At 39.3% G+C, this 23422-nt stretch overlaps 1 protein-coding gene across 2 annotated transcripts in view; it reads left to right on the top strand.

Moving 5' to 3' along the window:
* LAMA4 (laminin subunit alpha 4) overlaps positions 1-23422 on the top strand; it is a 150913-nt gene that overhangs the window by 77775 nt on the left and 49716 nt on the right. For both annotated transcript variants that reach the window (XM_047859971.1, XM_047859970.1), the window contains exons 11-17: positions 409-576; positions 3035-3228; positions 7447-7563; positions 13227-13375; positions 17510-17651; positions 18402-18498; positions 23029-23145. In XM_047859971.1, the coding sequence (XP_047715927.1) occupies positions 409-576; positions 3035-3228; positions 7447-7563; positions 13227-13375; positions 17510-17651; positions 18402-18498; positions 23029-23145 (984 nt within the window). The remainder of the gene's footprint in view (positions 1-408; positions 577-3034; positions 3229-7446; positions 7564-13226; positions 13376-17509; positions 17652-18401; positions 18499-23028; positions 23146-23422) is intronic.

Below are 23422 nucleotides of genomic sequence, written 5' to 3'. Positions count from 1 at the left end.
AGATACCTCAGATAATTTTCTCCAAGTTATATATTTTATTCAAAAGGTTGATCAAAGACCCCAGGTTTGTGTGCCTTACATAGTAACGTTCAGGAATTGCCATGGAAACCAGACACAGCTGCAGTCAGGAAAGGCTTTGTATTAATCCCATTCCCATCCTGAAGACACCAAATGGGGGGAGGCAGAATCGTTTCCTCAAGTTTTACTTCTCCTTGGAATATATGGCGAATTCCAATGCTGCCACCAGTGTTTGCAGCATGAACATCAGAACAGTCTTTGAATGATACCCTCTTTCCATTTAGGGATCAGCCCTGCCCTTTGCCCTCCCTCCATGTTTTCAGTGGCATCACTGTAAAATGCCCAGACACCCCACCCTGCTTTCTTTTCTCACTGTGTCCTTCCTTTCAGAGATCAACAACAAGATGCTCTATTATGGGGAGGAACAGGAACTTAGCTCTGAGGAAATCTCTGAGAAGATGGTGTTGGCCCAGAAGATGCTTGAGGAGATCAGACGCCGTCAACCATTCCTCATGCAGCGGGAGCTAGTGGACGAGGAGGCAGATGAAGCCCAGGAACGTAGGTGTATTCAACTCCTGGCACACAGCACATGTTTGCTTCCTTTGTGGGTCCAAGAGAGGACACTGAGCCGCAAGGGAACATTTGGTCAAAGCAAGCAATTCCCAATATTTGGAGCTATTTAAACTTGTACATGGCCTCAGGGAATCATTTAGGACAACTTAACTAAATGACCAAGAGTTTTAGACTCAAGCCCAACCTCGAGGTTTTGAAAAACAGTTGAGATCTCACACAGAATCTATAGACCTTTAACTCCTGAGAAGAAGAAATAGGGACTTAACAGTTGGTGGAAACATATAAAACAGGGGAAGAAAAGCTAAGTTTCAGAACAGAGCCAGTTTTCAGAACAACAATAAAAGAAATCTTATTGAGAAGGCAGTAAAGCTACAAGCCCAGCAACACTCACATTCTGAAGTCTGGTGAATGACTTTTAGGCTTTTAGCCTCCAAGTTTTCACATTTCCTTTAATGATGAATGTAGGCAACACACAACAGTAGTATTAGCGAACCTATGACTTGGTTACTGTATCAGTTATCAATGACTAACAACTCATCCCAAACATATTCTTTTAAAACAATAACCATTTATTTGTTCATGACTTCATAGGCTTCCAATATGGGCTTAATTCAACCTGGACAGCTCATCTCTGCTCGATGTAGCAGGAGCTGGGCTCACTCATATGTCCTGGCCCTTAGGGGCAGATGGCTGGGCCTCCCCCGCTTATAGTGTCTTACCTTCAAGGAGACTAGCCCAGCCTCGTTCATTTAGCAGGAGCCTTCCAGGAAGGCAAGAGTGGAACTCAAAGATGTCACATCTATCCTACTGGCCCAGACCAGCCCAGACTTAGGGTGTGAGGAAATAGACTCCACTCTCGATGGGAAGAGTTGCAAAGAATTTGTGTCCATTTTAATCTACACAATCAACAAGAGAAGCCGTGGATTTGGGTATCAGATACTAGCTGTTGTTCTTATCTCACAACATTAAGTTTAGCGGTAATTCAAAATAGAAGAGGCATATGTGTTCTTATAGTACCAATTTGTTTTTTAATATATCGGTCTTCTTTTTAAGTCTATGTATTTTACTTTATTCATTTTTAAATACATTATAAGAGGGGGTCTGAAGCTTTCACTAGATTGCAAAGAGTCCCATGGCACAAAAAAAGGGTTAAGAACACCTGCGTTGGGTTATTTTCCTATGATCATTACTAGCAACTTCTGCTGCAAATTATTACGAATATTTGAGAAGAGGAACATTCTTCACGTAAAGGCATATTACCATAGCAAACGTATTAAGTCTTAAACAGTAAGAACTCAAGACGAACCTCGAGCCCCATTTCTGAGTCAGGATGAAGGCAGCACTCAGGAAGGCTGGAGATCTAATGTCATAGACGGATGCTTCCACATTTCTTGCCTGTTTGGGAATTTTTAAATTTTTTTTTTTTTAACGTTTTATTTATTTTTGAGACAGAGAGAGACAGAGCATGAATGGGGGAGGGGCAGAGAGAGAGGGAGACACAGAATCAGAAGCAGGCTCCAGGCTCTGAGCCATCAGCCCAGAGCCCGACGCGGGGCTCGAACTCACGGACCTCGAGATCGTGACCTGGCTGAAGTCGGACACTTAACCGACTGCGCCACCCAGGCGCCCCAGCCTGTTTGGGAATTTTAATGAGTCTGCCCTGGGGAAATGAAACCAACCACATCCCCCACTTAGCCACCTTCCAACCTCGTGGATGCGTTTTTAACCACTCTCTTTACTCAGCTATGAACTTGCATCTTGTGCTCACACAGATGAAAGAAAATACAAGACCTCCAAGAGACAGACTGATACTCCCTGGAGGGAAAATAGCATTAAGGCACATAGTCAATGCATACTTCCTTGATCAGAGAATTAAGACATATACAGAATTTAAGAATATATCCTTGTCATTCAGCCTTCATACCACAAAGCCAACGGTAACTCTTCATTACCAAAGTAATGGTTTAGGTTTGACCTAAAGAAGCTAACTGAAAGCACTTGCCTGGAGAGAATACAGAAAATGAGCGGCTGTGAATATCACTTGTCGGTAACAGACAAGATAATTTGGGTTATTTTTAATAGTAAAACTATGGTACATCCAAACCCTTTTATATGGTAAAATTACTAATAACCTGGGTAATAATAAACACAGTATAATAACAACACAGTTTCCACATAAATCATCATCTCGGTGGGAAAAGGAACCAAACTCTTTTTTTTTTTTTTTTTTTTTGGCTGACTGCCATCCAGGGGCTCTCAATCCTACAAAATAGGATTTCTTTCTTCCAGTATAGGACATGGGGCTAGTTTTGCAAACAAGAGCTTCAGTCTCTATTGCTAAGGAAGGCATGGCCTGACAAGTTTGCATCTTTGCTGAATCCTGGATGGAATGAGAGGAGACAGGAGAAGCCCAGACTGAGTTTCTGTGTCCATGTCTTGCCAGTGCTGAACCAAGCTGAGAACTGGCAGCGGCTGTACAATGATACTCGCTCCCTGTTTCCTGTTGTGCTGGAGCAGCTGGATGACCACAATGCTAAGTTGTCAGACCTCCAGGAATCACTTGACCAGGCTCTTGACCGCGTCAGGGATGCCGAAGACATGAACAGAGCCACAGCAGCCAGGCAGCGGGACCTCGAGGTACGGTGGACATTCCTCCCGTAAATGCATTTCAGACACATATGACACAAAGTTACAACAAGGAGGGACAGTTGGCTCGCGATTTTTGTAAAATATTGGTACATTCAGATATTCATAGCTTTAAAAGATTTGTCCATGTTTTGCCGCTTTAACTTGCTAATGTAAGCGTGTGCACCTAAAATCAAGTTGAAATCATTCTAATTGTTTCGCTTTCGCACCAGTAAGAATGCAGTTGTTCTTGGTGCCTGTGTCAATGTGTATGGCTACGTTGTTCTTGCAAGTGAGTAACCAAAGTGCTAGTCCTATGCTTGCCTGTTTTTCCTTTTTTAAACTGAGAGCACTAGAACATCAAAGCAACTCAGAAACATGTGCCTAGGAGGGTATGTATAATTTCTGGAAAGGCGAGATAAGCAAATTGCACAGCCTGGCTGGTCGGTATGCACACAGATACAGAATCTAATTCAAGCCAAAGGTCATGCAGATACAAAGAGGTGAGAGAAATTCCCAGATGTAGCCACAGCTTGCAAAGGCCAGGATCCCTATGGGGGGCAGGATTTGTGCATGCCCACCTTAGGGGGCTTAGATCTGGTGGTGGTCACGGCTGTTGCAAGCAATGCAGGCACTCACAGCCACCACGATCGAGAGGGGCCATCCTCTGATAGGGAGATGTGTGTATCTTTGGACAGACTTATACAGATGAGAGTAAAATAACAATGTCAAAAAATAGGAAGCAACTGTGAGCAAATTCATTAATTCAGTTGTGTTTATTTTTATTGTCTTCGAAACCAACTTAACTGAGGCTCTCCGCCCTGATTTTCAGTCATCACCATCTCTCAGTAAGTCACTGAACATTTTCCTAAATAAAAGTGAATTTCCCTTGGGGCATCTCTGGCTGGCTCAGTCAGAAGAGCATGTGACTCTTGATCTTGGGGTCATGAATTCGAGCCCCACATTGGGTGTAGAGATTACTTAATAAATAAAAACTGAAAAAAACAAGTTAATTACACTTGTCACCACCATTTTCTAATAGGAGGAATCCCTGAGTCAATATCTTTTAGAACAATAATGGTCAAGATAGCAACCAAAATAGCCTCTCCCTTTCTCCCTTCCATTCTTTCTCCCTTCCCACCCACCCTCCCCACCCATACTGATCAGCCACCTCCATTACAGTCCTGGGGATCACCACTTGCTCTTGTTAAAACCCTTCATTTTCTCCTCCTGACCCATACCAGTGCCTTTGATGCTTCAGCTTGTAAACCACTGAGTGATCATAAAATGAGTTTGGAGGGTTGTAACCAGCTCTTTTTAAAAAGTTGAAGTATAGTTGAATAACAACTATAACAAATAACAAATAACAACAAGCATTTTTTAAAAAGACCAAAAAAAAAGGAGAATGGATGGAATGGAATGGAATGGAATGGAATGGAATGGAATGGAATAGAATGGAATGGAATAGAATGGAATGGAAAGAACAGAATAGAAAATATCAAAGCACCTCATGGATAGGGAAGTCTGGTTTCATCACATTTCTGCCTTAGTGTTGCAACAAAACATTCATTTTTTACTGTGGGTTATGGTTAAGAACATTTGAGACACTGTCCTATAGGACAGTCTATGGTCCTTCACATGCCATGAGGAACCATCTCTGATCGACCCTTGCCAGCCTCCTTGGCCTTGCCTTTTGTTGTGTCCCTGCCTGATGTGTTCAGTGCAGACAATACCACACTCCCAGTAATCCCATCTGCCTGGAATGGATTTCTTTTTCCTTTCTCTTTTGCCTGGATAGCCCCAGGCACCTCCTCCAGGAGGCCTACTCCCTATCCCCAAGTTAACAGGTGCTTTCTTCAGCAATCCCATAACAAACCTTGTGATATTCCCGTTTCTGTACTGCGATCAGCCGTTAACGGATCTGTCTTCCCTACTATACTTAAGTATTGCAATTTCACATTTCACTGTCAGACCTACAGCACATCTTAGAAAAGAATCACACCAAATTTCTGATCTTTTTACAAAACCAAAAATAAACCACACACTTTAATCGTTTTGATATGTGCAAACAGTAGCCACACAACTAGGAATAATAAAAATCTTCATCAGATGAATGTAAGATTCTATATTTTGAAAAGCACAATTAACTTAACCAAAGCTCTGCCCCCCCTCCAGAACTCTTTCTATCATTTTTTAAGAATCAGGATTTTTTTTATTCTTTGCATATGTGAAATGGAGATTGAGCATGCCTAATAGTGCTAATTGTGTATCATTTTCATAAGTATCAGTTTTCAAAACTCTCTTTTGTTCAAATTGACCTTCTTTCTGTGGGAGCATCTTTGTTTCAAAGCTAAGTTTATTCATTTCTGTCTAAGGCTGTATATGATGAGTACAGTATATGATAAGTGATAAACCCCTTAACTTGAAACATCATTTTCCAACTACTGCAAATGAACCTATCACTCAGTGCTGTTACCACAAGGCTTTAAAGTTTGGCTCTGACTTCAGGATGTTACCTGCGTTCCCTTAAGGGGACCAGATACAAGATCTTCCGACAGGGGTCATGTCTCAGAAGGAAAACCTCTCTGAACGAGCTAAATAATACCAAGCTTTTACACCTCCTTTCTTTACCTACCTTAATACCCTTATTTTATTTTTTTCTTTTTCTTTTTTTTTTGCATTAATCAATTTTTTTAATTTAATTATCAAATTGGCTTCCATACAACACCCAGTGCTCATCCCAACAAGTGCCCTCCTCAATGCCCATCACACATTTCCCCTCTCCCCCAAGCCCCTCCCCATCCACCTTCAGTTTGTTCTCTGTGTTTAAAAGTCCTTGTGGCTTGCCTCCCTCCCTCTCTGTTTGTATTTTCCTCCTCCCTTCCCCCCATGGTCTTCTGTTAAGTCTCTCAAGATCCACATATGAGTGAAAACATATGTTATCTGTCCTTCTCTGACTGACTTATTTCACTCAGCGTATTTCATTTCCAGTTCCATCCACATTGCTGCAAATGGCATGATTTCATTGCCAAGTAGATAATACTCTTATGTTAAGATACTGCTTTTGTATAGAGCTGTGTGACTCCCGCTGCTTGTGGAGACAAGAATAATTAACCCCAGATAGTCACACTGTATTAAGCTTGGTGGATTTCGAGGGGAAATTGATTTTGGAAGGTTCTTGCATTAAGATGTTCAAATGGGGTTCTTTTCTGTCCTTGGACCTATATCTTCCCCTGTTGCAACGTGTTTGGAGAAGATGCTTCCATCTTCCTTCCCTAAATTAGAAAAGACTGCAGGGAACACGAAAGACACTGAGATGAATTTAGGAAGTGTGTCCTTCTATATCTGGGCTTCTGTAACTATTCCCATGATATCTTGGATCATACCATAAGTCATATATTTCAACCTCCATTCAAATTACCACTTCTAAAGTAACTTTGACTCATTTTTTACTCAGATTGTAAAATGAGTCTTTTACTTTTCCCTCTTAAAGTATCATTCTGTGTTGCTTTCAAACTCCAGACTCATTTGAGGCTATCTAATATTTCTTCAAAGTCACAACATGCCTGTTTCTAGAACCCAACAGCGAAGGTAGAAATGAAAACATTCATCAAAAAATAGATTAACACTTGGGCCATTTTCCCTCCTCAAAAAGTCTGAGCATCTAACATTACGAGCTCAGAGTGCCAGGAAGCAAGATCACAATTTCATGCTTTCATAGTAGGGCCATTTAAAAAAAGCTTTTTTAAGGACTTTAAGATTGTTTTGTATATGCTTTATTACTATCCAAATGAGCTATCCGTACCTGGCCCAAAGTCAGCACATGAAATGCCTTTCTGAATTAATTCATTTTCCACTTAGTGCGAATATAGAGCTTCTGTGCACTCCCACATCCAGTGTCCCACTTTCTACATTTGTGGAGAAAAAGTCAAAGGCTCTCTCTGAAGCGGTCACTCCCCTTGAGATGATGGTGTTTTGAGCAATAATCATACCTAAGTGCTTCAGAGCTCCCAAAGTGCTTACATTTGTTACCTCCATATTATAAATGAAAAAACGGAGCATGACATGAGTAGAATTCCCCCAAAGTTACACAGCAATTAAGTCTTGGGGCCGTGAGAGGAACCTAGATTTGTCTGAGCACAAAGACAGGAGGTGACATTGACCATTCTGCCTGATGCTTTCTCTACAGTGACCTTCTCTTCTGCTGTATCTTACGCTTCCTTCCCACAGAAACAACACGAGAGAGTGAGGGAACAGATGGAAGGGGTGAATGCTTCTCTGAAGACGTCTTTGGATTCTCTGACAACACCCCGTCTGACCCTTTCAGAACTTGCTGATATAATAAAGGTAGGGATGCATGTGGCCTGTAGGTTTGTATTTATAACAGATCGGAACAGCGGCTCATTGTCACAGAACAACAGTGGAATCCAATTCAAATCTGTCAAGTTAACTGGAGTTACAGAAGTAGGATCAGGAGGCTGAAGTTTTCAGTTTCCCTCATTGCCTGGCGGCACTACCCACATATGACTGTTTAAATTTACACGACTAAAAGTGAAAGAAATTAAAATGGAATTCCTCCGTGGAATTAGCCATGTTTCAAGTGCTCAATAGTGCCACCTGTGGCTCCTAGCTACTGAAAGGAGATCATTTTTTTATTTTATTTTATTTTTTTAATTTTTTTTTTCAACATTTATTTATTTTTGGGACAGAGAGAGACAGAGCATGAACGGGGGAGGGGCAGAGAGAGAGGGAGACACAGCATCGGAAACAGGCTCCAGGCTCTGAGCCATCAGCCCAGAGCCCGACACGGGGCTCGAACTCACAGACCGAGAGATCGTGACCTGGCTGAAGTCGGACGCTTAACCGACTGCGCCACCCAGGTGCCCCTGAAAGGAGATCATTTTAAAGTCATCTGATCACCATCTCATTCTTCGACTGCTTCAGCGCCAAGCTCCCTGTCTTCCTCTCCATCCCTACTCCCATCACTATCCTTGGTGACACCAAAATCGAGATGGATGAGCCCACCAGCTCTCAGACCTCCGGCCCCCATAACTTCTCCTGCCCAACAAGCTTTTCCTCCAGCCCACCCTGCTTATCCGTCCTATAGCCTAATGCTACATCACAATACCTACCTCATTCACCTCAATTCATCTCATCACATAGACGTTTTATCATCTCACATCATCACAAGAAGGGTGAGTACAGTACAATAAGACATTTTTAGAGAGAGACCACATTCTCACAATTTTTATTAGAGTATATTGTTATAATCGTTCTATTTTATTATTACTCATTATTATTACACTCTTACTGAGCCTAAATGATAAACTAAACTTTATCATAGGCTTATACACATAGGAAAAACATAGTATATACAGGGTTTGGTATCATTCACAGATTTAGGTACCCACTGAGGATCTTGGAATATATTCTCTGTAGAGAAGGGGGGGACTACTGTATAATCATTATTTGCAAACAGCCTTAACTTCTTTATCCACCTCTTCCCTTACTGTACCCACATGAGAATTCTCTCCCCATAGCCCAGTAAACCCAAGTATCCCCAGCATCATGGCCATACCAGAGAAGCCAACATAGGGAAAAATTCACCTTCCCTTCTATCAGTCTGGCTGGTGAATTTGCTTCATGCTTCACTGAAAAACAGGAACAAAGAGAAGAGAATTTCCCTCCTCTTTCTCCCCAGTTCTACCAGCCCACCTGCATTTCTATGCACACATCTACCTTCCTTCTAACTATAATTAGTGAAGTATCCCTTCTCCTGTTGAAGTCTCATCTCCTCACCTGTGCTCTGAATCCCATCCTTCCCCACCTCAAGAACGGGGCCGCAGGTTTCCCCCTGAAAGTATGCCCTCTCTCTTCTCTTTGGTCCCATTCTTACTCTCTACTGAACCATTGCTGCCAACATGGAAACATGTGTAAGTATCTCCTATCCTTTAAAAGAAGAAAACCCTTGCCTGCATGCCTCTAATCTCTGTCCCATTCATTACTCTACTCTGCTCAGCTTCACAGCAAAACACCTCGAGAGTCATTTATAGCTGGCATATCCACCTTCCAGCCATCTGCTGCCTTCGGTACACAACCCACTCCAAATGGGATTTCACACCCCTCCACCGAGACTGTTCTTGTCCACGTCATCAGTGAACTCAACATAACCAAAACCACGGTTACTTCTCCCTCCTCAGCATTCTTAGCCTCCTTGCTGACTAACCTTTTCTCCTTATTTAAACACTCAGAGTTTTCATCCTGGCTCCTCCAGTACCCTCCCCCCTCACCTGGTCCTCCTCCCAACTCATTGGAGACTTTTTTCCAGCCTCCTCTGCTAGCTTCACCTCTGCACATCCTCTGTGTAGTACCTATTTTAGGCTCTGCAGGCCACGTATAACCACACTCCCTTTTTTTCTGTGTGGTTTTTTTTTTTAATTTTTTGTTTGTTTTTATTTTTTACAACTCTTCAAAAATTTAGATAATGTCCTTAGCTAGGAGCTGTGTAGAAACAGGCCTCGAGCTGTATGTGGCCCTGAGCTGTTGGTCCATCCCTGCTCTTGATAATGAATGGCTCCATTCTCAGTCCTGGTCCCTCTTTGATACTTACCCTTTCTCCCTAGCTGATTGCATTGAATCCCGTGGCTTTAAAGAACAATTATATGCATGACCCCACAATTTATACCTCCAGCTTTCATACTTCCACTGAGTTCCAGACTCATATCCAAATGCTTAAAGTTTTCCAGTGAGAACTCAGGGATTTTATCTACCACTTAGATGTGTAATAGTCATATCAAACTTAACACATTCTGAATAGAACCTGCTTCTTCCCCACCTCAGTAACCGGCACAACCCCATTTGCTCAAATCAAAACTCTAGAGTCATTGTTGATTTCTCCTCTCTCCTCCTTCCCGTTTCGATAAGACCCATTGACCCTATCTCCAAAAGGAGTCCTGGTTTCTGACCACTCCCTTCGCTGCTTCTACTCTGCAGTCCAGGCTACCTCCTCTCCAGCATGAACTGCCAAAGGAGCCTCCTACCTATTCATTTACCTCCACTCTTGCCCCTCAAGACTCAGTCTCCATTCAGTAGCAGAACAATCCCTTAAAAATATTATTTCTCCCACACAAAAACCTCCAGTGAAACTTAGAGTAAGAAACAAGGTCATTTTACCATGGTTCCTAAGTGACCTGACTCTGACACATCACTCTACCTCAATCCACGTATCTCTTCCCCACTCACTACCTTCCAGTCCACTCCTCTCTGTCACCCTTCAACTCTGCTCTATTTCTCAAACACACCACACTTTTCCTCACCTCAGGACCTTTGCACCTGCTGTCTCCAGATCTTCAAATGGCTAGTGTCCTTGTGACATTCAATGCAAATGGTGTTTTTACCTTCAATCACTCTCCAACCCATCCCACTCATACTATTTTATTCAAAATACTTTTTACTCTCTGAAATTAACTTGTTCAATTATTTGACCACTTATCTATAATCTATATATTCCCACTAGGTTGTAAATTCCCTGAAAGCAGAGACTATATTCATAGTTATGCATTCTATCTCCTAAAAGAGTGCCTGGCACACAGTGGGCGTATGCTGAATATTTATTTAATGAATTAATAAGTAAAGGTGGAATGTCCATGGTATTCTTTCTGCTTATACAACTAAATATAATTTTCTTCAAAGTTGTTCCCCAGATGATCTACCAAATAGCTAGAGACTTAATACTGTCTCCACAGAAATAAACCCTTTGTGCTAAGAACTATGCTACATTCTGAGAATACAAAAATAAATTAGACACAAATCTTGCCTTCCACAATTATGTAGTCTTGTGGGTGGAATAATCATGCAAAATTATTATAGTAGTGTGATACATGAACAGTAGAAATATATAACAACACTGAACTCATCCTGGAGAAATTAAGGGTAGCTTCATAAAGGAAGTGATATTTCAGCTAAAACTCGAAGGATTCATAGAACTTTTCCAGGTGGGTCAGACAAAAAAGAAAGCAAAGTTATCCTGGATAGAGAAAATATTATGTTCAAAGGTAGAGTGGCCAGAAAAAAATCAGGGAGCATTAAAGCATCAGTTACTCAAGGTTTGACCATGGTACATAATGGGGACGGGTGAGAAATGATGAGATTGGAAAGAGGAGGGATCAGTTGATGAAGCCACCTGAGTAATCAAATGTGTTCCTGCAGAGCAATTGGCTGATTTTGAGAGGGAAAATAACATGAGCAGATTTGCTTAATAGAAAGATGGCCATTCCTGTAGGATGGTGCAGAGTGGGTTAGAAGACTTGAAAGACTAAGCTGGCAGAACTAAGTTAGATTATTCATAGAGGAAAGGTCTGAGTCAAGCGTGAGCAACACCAGCTTTTGAAGTCTCCTTCCTGGACAGCGAAAAAGGAGACCCAAGAGAGAACAGTGTCACAGAAGCTAAGGAAAGAGAGAGTTTGGGGGGAACGACAGTGACTAACACCGTCACAAACCAGAAATAAATCCAGTACGTAAAGCAGGAAAGTGTCGAATGGATCTGGCAATAGGGTGTCTGACACTGGGGACCTTGGCAAGAACCATTTCTGTGGAATGCACTCGATCAACAAAGAAAAGAAGCTGGAGGGGAAGCTAGAGTCAAGGAATAGGTTTTGTTTGTTTGTTTTTAATGGGAGAGGTTAACCGGGCATGTTTATATATGAGAGGAGCCACTAGTTAGGGAGCAAGAAGAAGAGAAAACAGGGCAGCATGCCTCATACAGAAAAGGAACACTTTTCCTCTTAAAATATGAGAAAGATGTACATAAAAATGTAGCTATAATAGGGTTTTCTTTGAGGGGAAGGGACTGAAGGATGGTGGCAAAGAGTTGTTTGTGATTCTTCTTTGTTGGTATTGGAGTCTCCGAGGAGAATAGTACCCTCTATCAGCTCCCAAGTTCTAAACGAGTTGAAAAATAAATAAAATTGTAAATACGAGACCCAAGAACATCACCTTCGTTTCTGATGCAGCTAAGATGAGGACATGGCTTTAGGTCTCTTAGCCAAGTGGGGTGGCTAATACTCAATCCCAGAATTAGGCAGAGCTGCCCGCTCAGACAGGCAACATTGCAGGAAGGTTCACGTGGGGGCTCTGCCCAGAACAACTTTCATTATGGACAAACACAGGAAAACTCAGGCTTGCTACCAAGAGGCAGAGCGTAGAGTTGAGCAGAGACTACACAGTTATCCCCCCCAAAATTTACCAATCAAATAAACCAGTCCCTTTCTTAGGAGCAGAATTAGGAAAGGGGTGGAGAGGTCTGAGGTTTCAGTGACTGAGCTCCCTTCATAGGGAGGAAACATCAGGAGTACAGAAAAAAAAAAAAAATTCCCTGCTACAGTTAGTTGATGTCTTCTAAATAAAAAAGAAAATAAAGTAATCTGCTTAGAATCAGTTGGAGATGGAAAAAGGAAAAGTTCATGGCTTAAGAATGGTGACAATGTCGAGAATCACTATTTGAGTGACTGGGAAAAATGAATGATGCTCATTAGATTTAGTAACAGAGATATCATTAGTTTAATTTCTGTTTTTTTGGAGCAGTGAAGTAAAAACCAGGCTGGAGTGGGTTAAAGAGTGAGTTAAAAAGTGATAAAATAGAGACAGCTAACATAAACACTTTTTTGACGATATTTTACTATACGGTGAATAGAAAAGTAAGGTAATAACATTGGGGAGATGTATGGGTAATGGAGGGTTTTTTTGGTTTATCTTCATTTTGTTTTGTTTTCAGGTGGGAGAAGGCAGAGCATGTCTGAAAGTGGGGGAAGCAATCCATAGAGAAAGAGTTAAAGATGCAAGAGAAAAAGATAAAAGTCTACTTGAAGTATTTTAGACGCGTATAGACCCGGCCTGAAATTTACTAAACCTCATGATAAGGAGGAATAGAGATTATCTTTTGGTGCTCCAAGGGAAAAAGATTTTAAGTCCTTCTATGTTCAACAATTCACTTTTTAAAACATTTTCTTTAGAATGCATCAGGGATTTATGCGGAAATAGACGGAGCCAAAAATGAACTACAAGGAAAGCTCTCCAACCTAAGTAACCTTAGTCATGATTTAGTCCAAGAAGCCGTCGACCATGCCCAGAACCTTCAACAAGAGGCTGAAGAATTGAGCAGGTAATATCCTGGTTTTAGAAATGCAAATAACTACATAGGGTGAATAACTCATTTTTATTCAATTCCACATGTCAGAATTACTGGGATACAGATTAGGAAATTGGGCTTGGGGTTGTGTTTGTTTGTTCATTTGAAGGTTTGTTAGTTGGTCGGTCTAAGAGCCAGCCAACCATTGTTTATTGCAATTGCTTTAGGGAGAGTTTTTTATTAAAAAAAAAAAAAAATCTGTCGGATTAGAGCCCTGTGTTGTGAAGGGTGGTTCTGCTCCACAGTTATTAATAGGGGAACTAAGGCGTTTTTATTAGGGACATAACTGCTGCACAAAATATTATCAAGTCCCTTCACAAGGTCCCAATTAGATCCCTCTACAAGGTCTAATTCTGCCACCATCACATACTTATTTTACAGACAGCATTAGCTTTCACACCCAAGGGTCTTAAGTAAAGCTGGTTAGAAGTTGGCAATACAGCTGACTTCTGATATATACTCTGGACATTCTACAGTGCCCAGCAGGAACTGTTTGATTTCAACACCTGATTAAGAGAAAATCAATTGCCAATTTTCCTCACAGCATCTAGAAGGGAGTCCCACACCCTTTGGGCACTCAATTAGTGTTAATTGAAATGTACTGAAAGTCTGGAATTGAATTCATGACCTTGAAATGATAGGTAAATAATGAGATAATTATAGAGAAAGACTACAAATCTGGCAATTAGAAATAAGGATCAGTAAAGGTCATGGATAAACTAAGAACCAATTTAACTCTTGTTCAAAACTTAAACTACTTTTTTATTCCTGATTGTCAAAATTTTCAAATATCCCTCCAAATCTTCTGAGAATTGAAGGAAAGAGAGGAGAGAGAGAGAGAGAGAGAGAGAAATAGATGTTATGTAAAATCTTCATGTACAAAATGGCATTGTATCCACCTTAGCATCATGCTTCCAGTAAATGTGATTTTGATCAAGCCAATAAAATGGAGCTTGGATAAAATATTTGGATAATGTGCTGTATTGGAATAACATTGTTTTTGAGATTCGCTCCTATGGCTGTCTTTATTTTTCTTTTTTTTAATTTTTAATGTTTATTTTTGAGAGAGAGAGAGAGAGCACAAGCAGGGAAGGGGCAGAGAGAGAGGGAGACACAGAATACAAAGCAGGCTCCAGGCTCTGAGCTGTCAGCACAGAGCCCAATGCAGGGCTTGAACTCACACACTGTGAGATCATGTCCTGAGCCGAAGTCGGACACTTAACGACTGAGTCACCCAGCGCTCCTGTCTTCATTTTTCTTTTACCCTTTATTTCAATGACTATGTCCTATTAATAGGGTTCCAACACATACTTTCACTAAATGCCACCCTGAAACAGTGTTCTAGGATGATTCTAAGTAAGTTACCCATGCTTTACATGAAAACCTGATCAGAAATGTCAATCACCCTGAAATCACTTTTGCATTTAAGATATTTCAGACTGAATATATTCAGTGAAACACCCAAATTTCTAGATGTCCTCCCCTCAAAATGTGAATATTCTTCATCATCTATCTGGTGACCCAATAATTTGCTTCTTGTGCCTCAAACAGAAATAAACATAATTCATCAAGAAATTTCCATTTCAAAAGCACATTTTTATTTTGTGTATTGATGCAGTACCTGTTTTGTGCCTAGTAATGAAAACAGAGTATTAAAGACTTTGTTTCTTTTTTTTTTTTAAGTTTATTTATTTATTTTGAAAGAGAGACAGAGAGAGCAAGCGGGGGAGGGGCAGAGAGAGAGAGAGGGAGAGAGAGAATCCCAAGCTGTGCTGACAGCACAGAGCCCAATGCAGGGCTTGAGCCCATGAATCATAAGATCATGACCTGAGCAGAAATCAAGAGTCAGACACTTGGGGCGCCTGCGTGGCTCAGTTGGTTAAGCGTTCAACTTCGGCTCAGGTCACGATCTCACAGTTTGTGAGTTCAAATCCCGCATCGGGCTCTGTGCTGACAGCTCAGAGCCTGGAGCCTGCTTTGTATTCTGTGTCTATCCATCTCTCAGCCCCTCCCCTGCTCATGCTCTGTGTCTCTCTGTCTCTCAATAACAAATAAGTGTTGTTAAGTCAAACACTTAACCGACTGAGCCACCCACGCACCTCCAAAGGCTTTGTTTCAAGCTCTTTCTTATATCTTAATATTCTAGCCAGCACAATTTAAAAATATTAATGAATACTTGTAACATTTTATTCTTTCTATCCCTTTTTTTTAAAACTTGCTGATTTTACTCTCTGTGCCATTTCTAAGAACAAGAGCTTATGGGTAGGAAAAAGTGCCAAGTATTTGGATTAGAACTACCTCCGCAGAGCAGAGTTGCATTATGACTTTCATGGGCCCTAGGTACTTTTGCTTCTGTGGGCCCCTTCCTCCATAAAAATATTTAAAATTATATGTCATGATAACATTGTTATAAAAACTAATGTAATCATTTTAGTATCCTCATTGTTCTTCTGATTTAAAAAAAATTAAAATGAACATATCTTTGTGGGGCTCTATTATGCCTAATAGATAAGTCAGCCCTCCTGGAGAGGAACGAGTGATGACGACCTTGGACAAAAGAGAGGAAAGTAGCCAAAGCAATACAGAAAAAGTCACTCTGAGCCCAAAACAGCACACAGCTTAATAGGTCAGGACAGTTGGAAGTGGTGAGCCAGTGTGGGATCTGCAATGTCACATACTGGGTCACAGAGAATCTTCCGGAAGTTACTGATGAATAAAATGATACTAGCCATGAACTAAGCCATGAACTGAGAAAATGTGGCACTGGTGGATTTAAAACTGAATAAAATTGAGGGGCGCCTGGGTGACTCAAATCAGTTAAGCATCCAACCCTTCATTTCAGTTCAAGCCAGGATCTCAGTTTCATGAGTTCAAGCCCCACATCAGGCTCTGCACTGTCAGCACAGAGCTTGCTTGCGATTCTCTCTCTCTCCTTCTCTCTCTGCCCCTCCTCCACTCGTGCTTTCTCTCTCTCTCTGTCAAATAAATAAAATCAAAAACTTAAAGTTCTTTTTAAAAATAAATAAATAAATAAAACGGAATAAAATAGAGACAAAGGATTCAGGATGAGCTGCAGAAGTAAAGCGGTGCTTATATTATGGAGGAAAAAGTGTCAATAAAGTGAATTATTCTATGAATATATTCAGAATTTGAAATTCCAGTTCAAGAAATAGTTCCGGCATAATAATAAACCCTGATGTTTGTTGGATGACAGGCATGTTTTGTCCCTGTTGTACCTCACATCAATCCTCTGCGACATGAAGCGTTATCAGCCACAATGTGAGAGCGCCCTCTGCATGATGGGTACCCAAGAAATATTAGATGAACCTTAAGGAGTCCAGAAAGGGGTAAAGGCAGAAAACATGGTGTATGGGGCGAGGGAGGAAACAGGCATGAGAAGGGCTTTGCACTTCAGAGAAGCAGCTGGGCCGTAGGAGTGAGACAAGTCATAACAACCTGTATCCTGGTTCCTTCTATAAAAAGGGAATAACAATGTCTACTTCATGGGTGTGATAAGAATTAAAGACGTACTATATAGAACAAGTCCAGCCCAGTATCTGCATATAGATGCTCAGTATGTGTCATTCCCCTTCTTAAAGGGAAAATATGATGTTTTATAAAGTGAACAAAAGGTTGAGTAAATAGAGTGCAACTGAGACCTAACACCACGCTGTGGCTATGCACCCTCTCTGAGAGCCTTGGTTTCTTCTATGGGTAGAAAGTAACAATGCTGATTTGGGTAAGTAGGTGAGGGAGGACTGTGGGTTCATTCCTCTGCCTGACTGCCACAACATAAACAAGCCGTTGCTTGAAGAGGTGCAGAGGGCTGATTTAAATCATCATTCTTTTTTCCTGTGGCCACTGCCAGGCAAACAGCTTCCATGAAGCCAAAATGGGGTAAAGTCTTAGGGGCACCAAAGGCAAAGGAAAGCAAAGAAGATGTGCTCCTAGGAAAGGCAGCTCGGGAAAACCTTTCCAAGCCAAGTGACTTTAAATAACAGGAAGGAGGTCCCTGTGGTCCCGGAAGTATTCCAATCAAGCCGTAACAATAGTCCGATTTCCCAAAAAAGTAAGAAAGAGAAAAAGGACAAGTTTCTTCTTTTACAGGAATTTGCACAGTTCAGATATGAACGGGCTGGTACAGAAGGCTTTGGACGCTTCAAATGTCTATGAAAATATTGCCAATTATGTTAGCGAAGCCAATGACACAGCAGAATTGGCTTTGAACATCACTGACCGAATTTATGATGTGAGTGTTCCCTCATTTTTTTAAGATTTTGTTTTGAAGTAATCTCTACACCCAACATGGGGCTAGAACTCACAACTCCAAGACAGAGTCGCACGCTCCACCAACAGAGCCAGCCAGGTACACACACACACACACACACACACACACACACCGAGTATTCCCTTATTTTAAAGTTCATTTACATGCTGCCGTTTCCCAACTTATGAGTTTTCTGTTTTCTAATGTCATCTCTTGAGCTTCCGGTGTAATACAAATGGCAGAAAGGGCAAGAAAACTAAGAAAACAGCATTTTATTTGTGTTATGAAGGTTTCAGTAGTTCAAGATGTGCCATACTCCTGTCAGCAAATGCCAGTGTCTTTTTGACAACATTTTTAAACCACAGTCCCTGAATAAACTGTATTTAAGATTACCCCATGCTGATAGAGAAGTTGCTTTATGCATACATTCACGTTTTTTCAACTCAAAAACTATTTATTGAGTGGCTTGTATTTGACAAGTACTTCAGAGGGGACTTGACCAGGCACTGTTCTAGATTCACTGAATTCTCCTTGAAAAATGTTTACCGTGAAAACATCATGCACTTTATCTTTTCCTGTTCACATTTGACTTTGATTTTGAGCTATGGAAATGAAGTTGTACGAGTCTTGCTTGGTGTTTAGCAGAGAAACGGTGTCATTTAAATCTTCAATCCATGAGAAGTGGGTTTCTTCTGCTGTCATTCTTATTCTTTCCATACAATTCCTTTGTAGGCTGTGAGTGGGATTGATACTCAAATTATTTACCATAAGGATGAGAGCGAGAACCTCCTCAATCAAGCCAGAGAACTACAAGCAAAGACAGACCCTAGTAAATATGTTTTCTACCTTCCTTCTGATTTATAGCTGCTTCTCTCCTTTCATACAGTGCTTCTGCATGTGGATAAAGATTTCAAAATCCTAGGATTAAAAAACAAATGATCTTTTTTTTACATTATTTTCCCCATTTTATTTTTATTTTTTTAATTAATTTATTTCTTGTTTAATTTACATCCAAGTTAGTTAGCATATAATGTGACAGTGATTTCAGGAGTAGATTCCTTAATGCCCCTTACCCATTTAGCTCATTCCCCCTCCAGCAACCTTCTGTTCTCTATATTTAAGTTTCTAAAAACAAATCATCTTTCAACTGAATAGCACATTAGTAGTTCCTGCTGAAATTCAAGGTACAAAAGAAGCAAAGATTGGATATTTTAAAATAAATTGTGGTTTTAAAAAAAAACCTTCCATGTAGTGAAACATGTTGTAGATACTCTTGCTAATAAAGTAGGCTAATTAATAGAAATTTACCATAAATACCAATTTTCATGGAGATGATGCCATTAAATACACTTAACACTAAAACTATATTGGACATAAGTCAGTCTTCCTTGGACAATTCAGAAGACCCTTTAAATTTTTACATGAATTAATGAATAAGCATTGGGAGAGTTAGGAAGATAGGACACCACATGGCCATCTGGTTATTGGCTCTTTGCTGTATTTGTGTTCTACAAGTTTACGATATTTGGGACAAGCCTAATGGCCATATGGGAAGAAGCATTTCCAAAGGCTAGTGTTTGCGTGTGTGAAAGCAAGCCCATCCAAAATGGGAGAGGGAAGAAAAAATAAAAGTGAAATCATTTTTGTCAATTCTGAATCTTGGGAGCTACTCTTAAAAACGATTGCAGTGATTAAGAATTTCACTAAACGTTAATCATCTCTGAGCCAATGACCTCATACCTAAGATTGGTGGCTCGCTGACTAATGAGGATGGAAATCCATTATCCAGCTAACTTCTAACCACCACCTGAAAAAAAGACCAAGTTTGCAACAAAAAACGTCACATAATTTTATCAAAGCAATCAATCTCAATTCTAACCGTATGTTTTCTTTTTTTTTTTTTTTTTACAAAGAGCACTACCTAGAGAAAAAAATGCATTTGGTTTCTTATATGCTAAATATTTAAACAGCTATGATAAAGCAACTATTGTTTTATGCTTGCTGGGTAAAGAAAGGCAATAAAAATGTTCTAATTAATTATATAAGTCTGATCTTGAACTTACTTTTTAGAAAATAATTAGAATATTACCTGCAAAAATTGAGAATATTAAAAGTAAAATATATTTTTTACTGAAGTATGATTAACATGCAGTGTCATATTAGTTTCGTGTGTACAATACAATGATTCAACAACTCTGTACATTGCTCTGTGCTCATCACATTAAGTGTGCTCTTAAAAAGGAAAATATTTTTAGGTAAATGTTGCCATGTCTATATACTCCTTTGTTTCTTGTGATGTGAAGACCAGAATATGTGGATCTTCATGACAGTGACTTAAATATTTTATCCTCCTTGATAATTTGCAATGTTCTTAATCTTGTCATTATTGAGTTATTGAACCTCGTGAAAACAATTTTTCTTTTCTGGTAATGGTATCTCTTCAAAGTTCTATATTTTAAGCACAGAGAAAATCTCTCCGTATAGGTCTCTGAATATTTCGCAGTTCTGGTCACGTATTTCATGATCTCGTTTGCTTAAATTTCTTCACATATTTATTTGCAAAAGGGACACCAATGGGGAGTTAGGACTGCGTGGACCAGAACTTTGCCTCCCTTTAGATAACACACATTTGTGATATAAATTCAGATTTTCAGATTAAACTATTCATCTACTGAGTTTCATTACAATTTCAAATTACTGTTAATTCATTTCCAAATGACTTTCAACAATTAGTAATCTTTATATCCCAGACTTCCTTTTCTTCATTATCTCTATGAAATAGTTAGCAACCTATAATAAACTCAGGAAGCTGCTATTTAAAGGGGAATTCTACTGAATTCATTTGTAAAATGAAAAATGTTTATATAAAACAATAAGTTTCAACTAGGACAGACTTTTTGTGAAACATTTTTTTCTTATCAACTTCCAGCCCAAAGTAGAATTTTTTTCACCTATTTTTGTCAAGGGCTCCAAATATAGAATTGAATATATTATTTCTTGGTGTATCAGCCAGTGTTTTTTGCAGCTATAAGAACCAAAAGGAAGAGCTGAAAAGATTGTTTGTATTAGAAATATTTAAAGAACAAAACTAAAAGAGGGAGAAGGGATATAATTCAAGTACAAAGTATGTTTAAGTCCCTCCTTAAATTCTGGAAAATTTTTGGCATTACCCAGAGGAAATGAGAAAGACGTGCTTGTACTTTGTTTACATTGTACTTGGTGACAGAATCCATTCAGCATCACTCATTGTATACCCACTATACACAAAGGGGAAAGATAACCAAATAACAAAGCAGCACGCAAAGACCGTATAATAGAAAGAGAAAGTACACCATGGGAGACAGTATATTTACAAGCCTATAGGAGAGAAAAAAGAGTATAATAGGAGGTGAAGAAATTATTTCTCTGTCTGTCAAAAAGCATAAAGTTCCTGATGCTTTGGAAATAAACAAAGCATGAACCAAGAATTCTTGGGAAAGTTCATCCTTCAGTTCAGACAAGATACTACATCATGACTTGCTTGGATTTGCTCCAAAATAACCCATTATGATTCTATGCTATAAGCGCACTTTCAAGAATAGTTTTGTAAGAAAAAGACTAAGAAAATCTGATAGGCCTATATGTAAATAATATGTATACATTTAATCAGTCATTAAACCCTTCCCACAAAGAAATCTCAAGGCTCAGATGGCTTTCCCCGTGAATTCTTCCAAACATTTAAGTAACACCACTTGTGTATAAATCCTTCCAGGAAACATAAAAAGAGGAAATATTCTCTAACTTGTTGTATTAAGCCAACAAAACTAAGATACAAAACCTGATAAGAACATTATAAAAAAGGAAAATTATAAGCCAGATTCTCTCACAGAGATGTGAAAATTCTAATCGAAATATTAGCAGATCAAATCTAACACACATAGAAGTGATAATACACGATCAAGTTAAGTTTATTCCAAGATTTCAGGGATAGTTTAACATTTAAAACGTCAATAGTAATTCACCACATTTTAGGAATATGGGAGAAAATTCATATGATCATGTCACCGCATGCAGGAAGATCATTTACCAAAACTCAATACCCATTCATGTTTTTAAAAAACTTGTAGCAAACTAAGAATACAAGGAAACCTCTGTAATCTAAGAAATAATAATAAAATAATGGTCATCAAGCATATTAATACTGAAGTATTTAAAGTTTGCCTACTAAGACTGGAAACAAGACAAAGATACCCCCCGCAGTACCAATTCAGTGTGTAAAAAATCTGGTTTAATTCTATGTACAACAAAATTAGAAATTAACTTTATAAAATAACACCATTTACAATATCATAAAATACCTAGGAATAAAGCTGATGAAATATAAGATCTCTAATCTTATTAAAGATGATCTAAATAAATGGAGATCAAAATGAGAATTTAGATCTAAATAAAAATAAATAAAAACTGTATTTATTAACTAGAAGACTTAAATTTGTAAAAATGACAATTCTGCCAAATTTATCTGTAGAGTCAATATAATACCATCTGAAGTACCAGAACTGTATGTATATATAGAGGATGACTCTAGAATTTCTATGGAAATGAGGGTGGGAGGAGCTAAGAAGCCAGCACAATCCTTGAAGAATAAAACAAAGCTGGAAGACTTAAACTACCAGATATTAAGACTTCTAACTCTACAGAAATTAAGACAGAGATACAAAAGATGTAGAAAATTACAATACTGTATCATTTCTTTTGAATAAAGCTTAAGAACAGACACAACTAACAGAGATAGCATTCAGAATAGTGGTCATCCTTGGGTAATCACAGAGATCCCAGGAAACTAGGAGGACCAATAATGTTCTACTTTCTTGACTTGATGCTGCTTATATGCTGTGCTCAGTGTGTGAGCATTCATCAAGCTGTGCATTTATAATGTGCCCCCTTTTCTAGATGTATGTTGTACATCAATTAAAATTTTATTAAAACCATAAAAAAGAATTCTTCTTATATAACAGTCATCACCATAAATAGAGGTAGATCTTTTCTTTTCAGCTCTTTATCAACCATGTTGCTAGGAGTTATTAGTCACAGCAGTGCTATATTTTTCAAAGAAGTTAGCCATTATCTCTAGACCTTTCACGAGTCACTTTATGGCATCCTAAATCATTCCCAAGCAGTGTTACTACTTTTCTATAATCCTGTACCTCGTAACTGAGATGCCACTTTCCAGAACTCGTGTTCTATGTTCATATCATATTGAGAATTTTACAGATGATTCCGTGATATAGATCAGAATTTTCCTTGTTGAAATGGAGATTTTTTTTTCCCCCTAGCATCTTGGCTTTACTGGTACCTTTTTTTGGCTTCTTCTCCATAGGTAATGGTGAGGCAGTAGCTGATACCAACAGGCGTGTGGGTGGAGCTCTAGCAAGGAAGAGTGCTCTTAAAAACAGATTGAATGATGCCATTAAGCGACTGCAAGCCACGGAGAGAGGTAAGGATCACAGACAAGAACTTAAGCTTCATCTGTTCATTCACTGGGATTAAAATAAAGCTTTGAAGAAGGAATACGTGATTCCTTATCAGTCCTTTTATAAATAAATATTGTTTTCTGATGACAAAAGAAACTATGTTCATCACACACACACACACACACACACACACACACACAGAGAAAGAATTATAAAAGCTATAATCATACCATCTAGGGGTGACCATTAAATTTGAGAGCATTTTCCTCCTATCTTGTGTGTGTGTGCACACACGTGCAT

Source organism: Prionailurus viverrinus, chromosome B2 (assembly GCF_022837055.1).
Source record: "Prionailurus viverrinus isolate Anna chromosome B2, UM_Priviv_1.0, whole genome shotgun sequence".
Lineage (NCBI taxonomy): Eukaryota > Metazoa > Chordata > Mammalia > Carnivora > Felidae > Prionailurus > Prionailurus viverrinus.
Note: the sequence above shows the minus strand (reverse complement) of the source record. Positions and strands in the feature narration are given on the sequence as shown.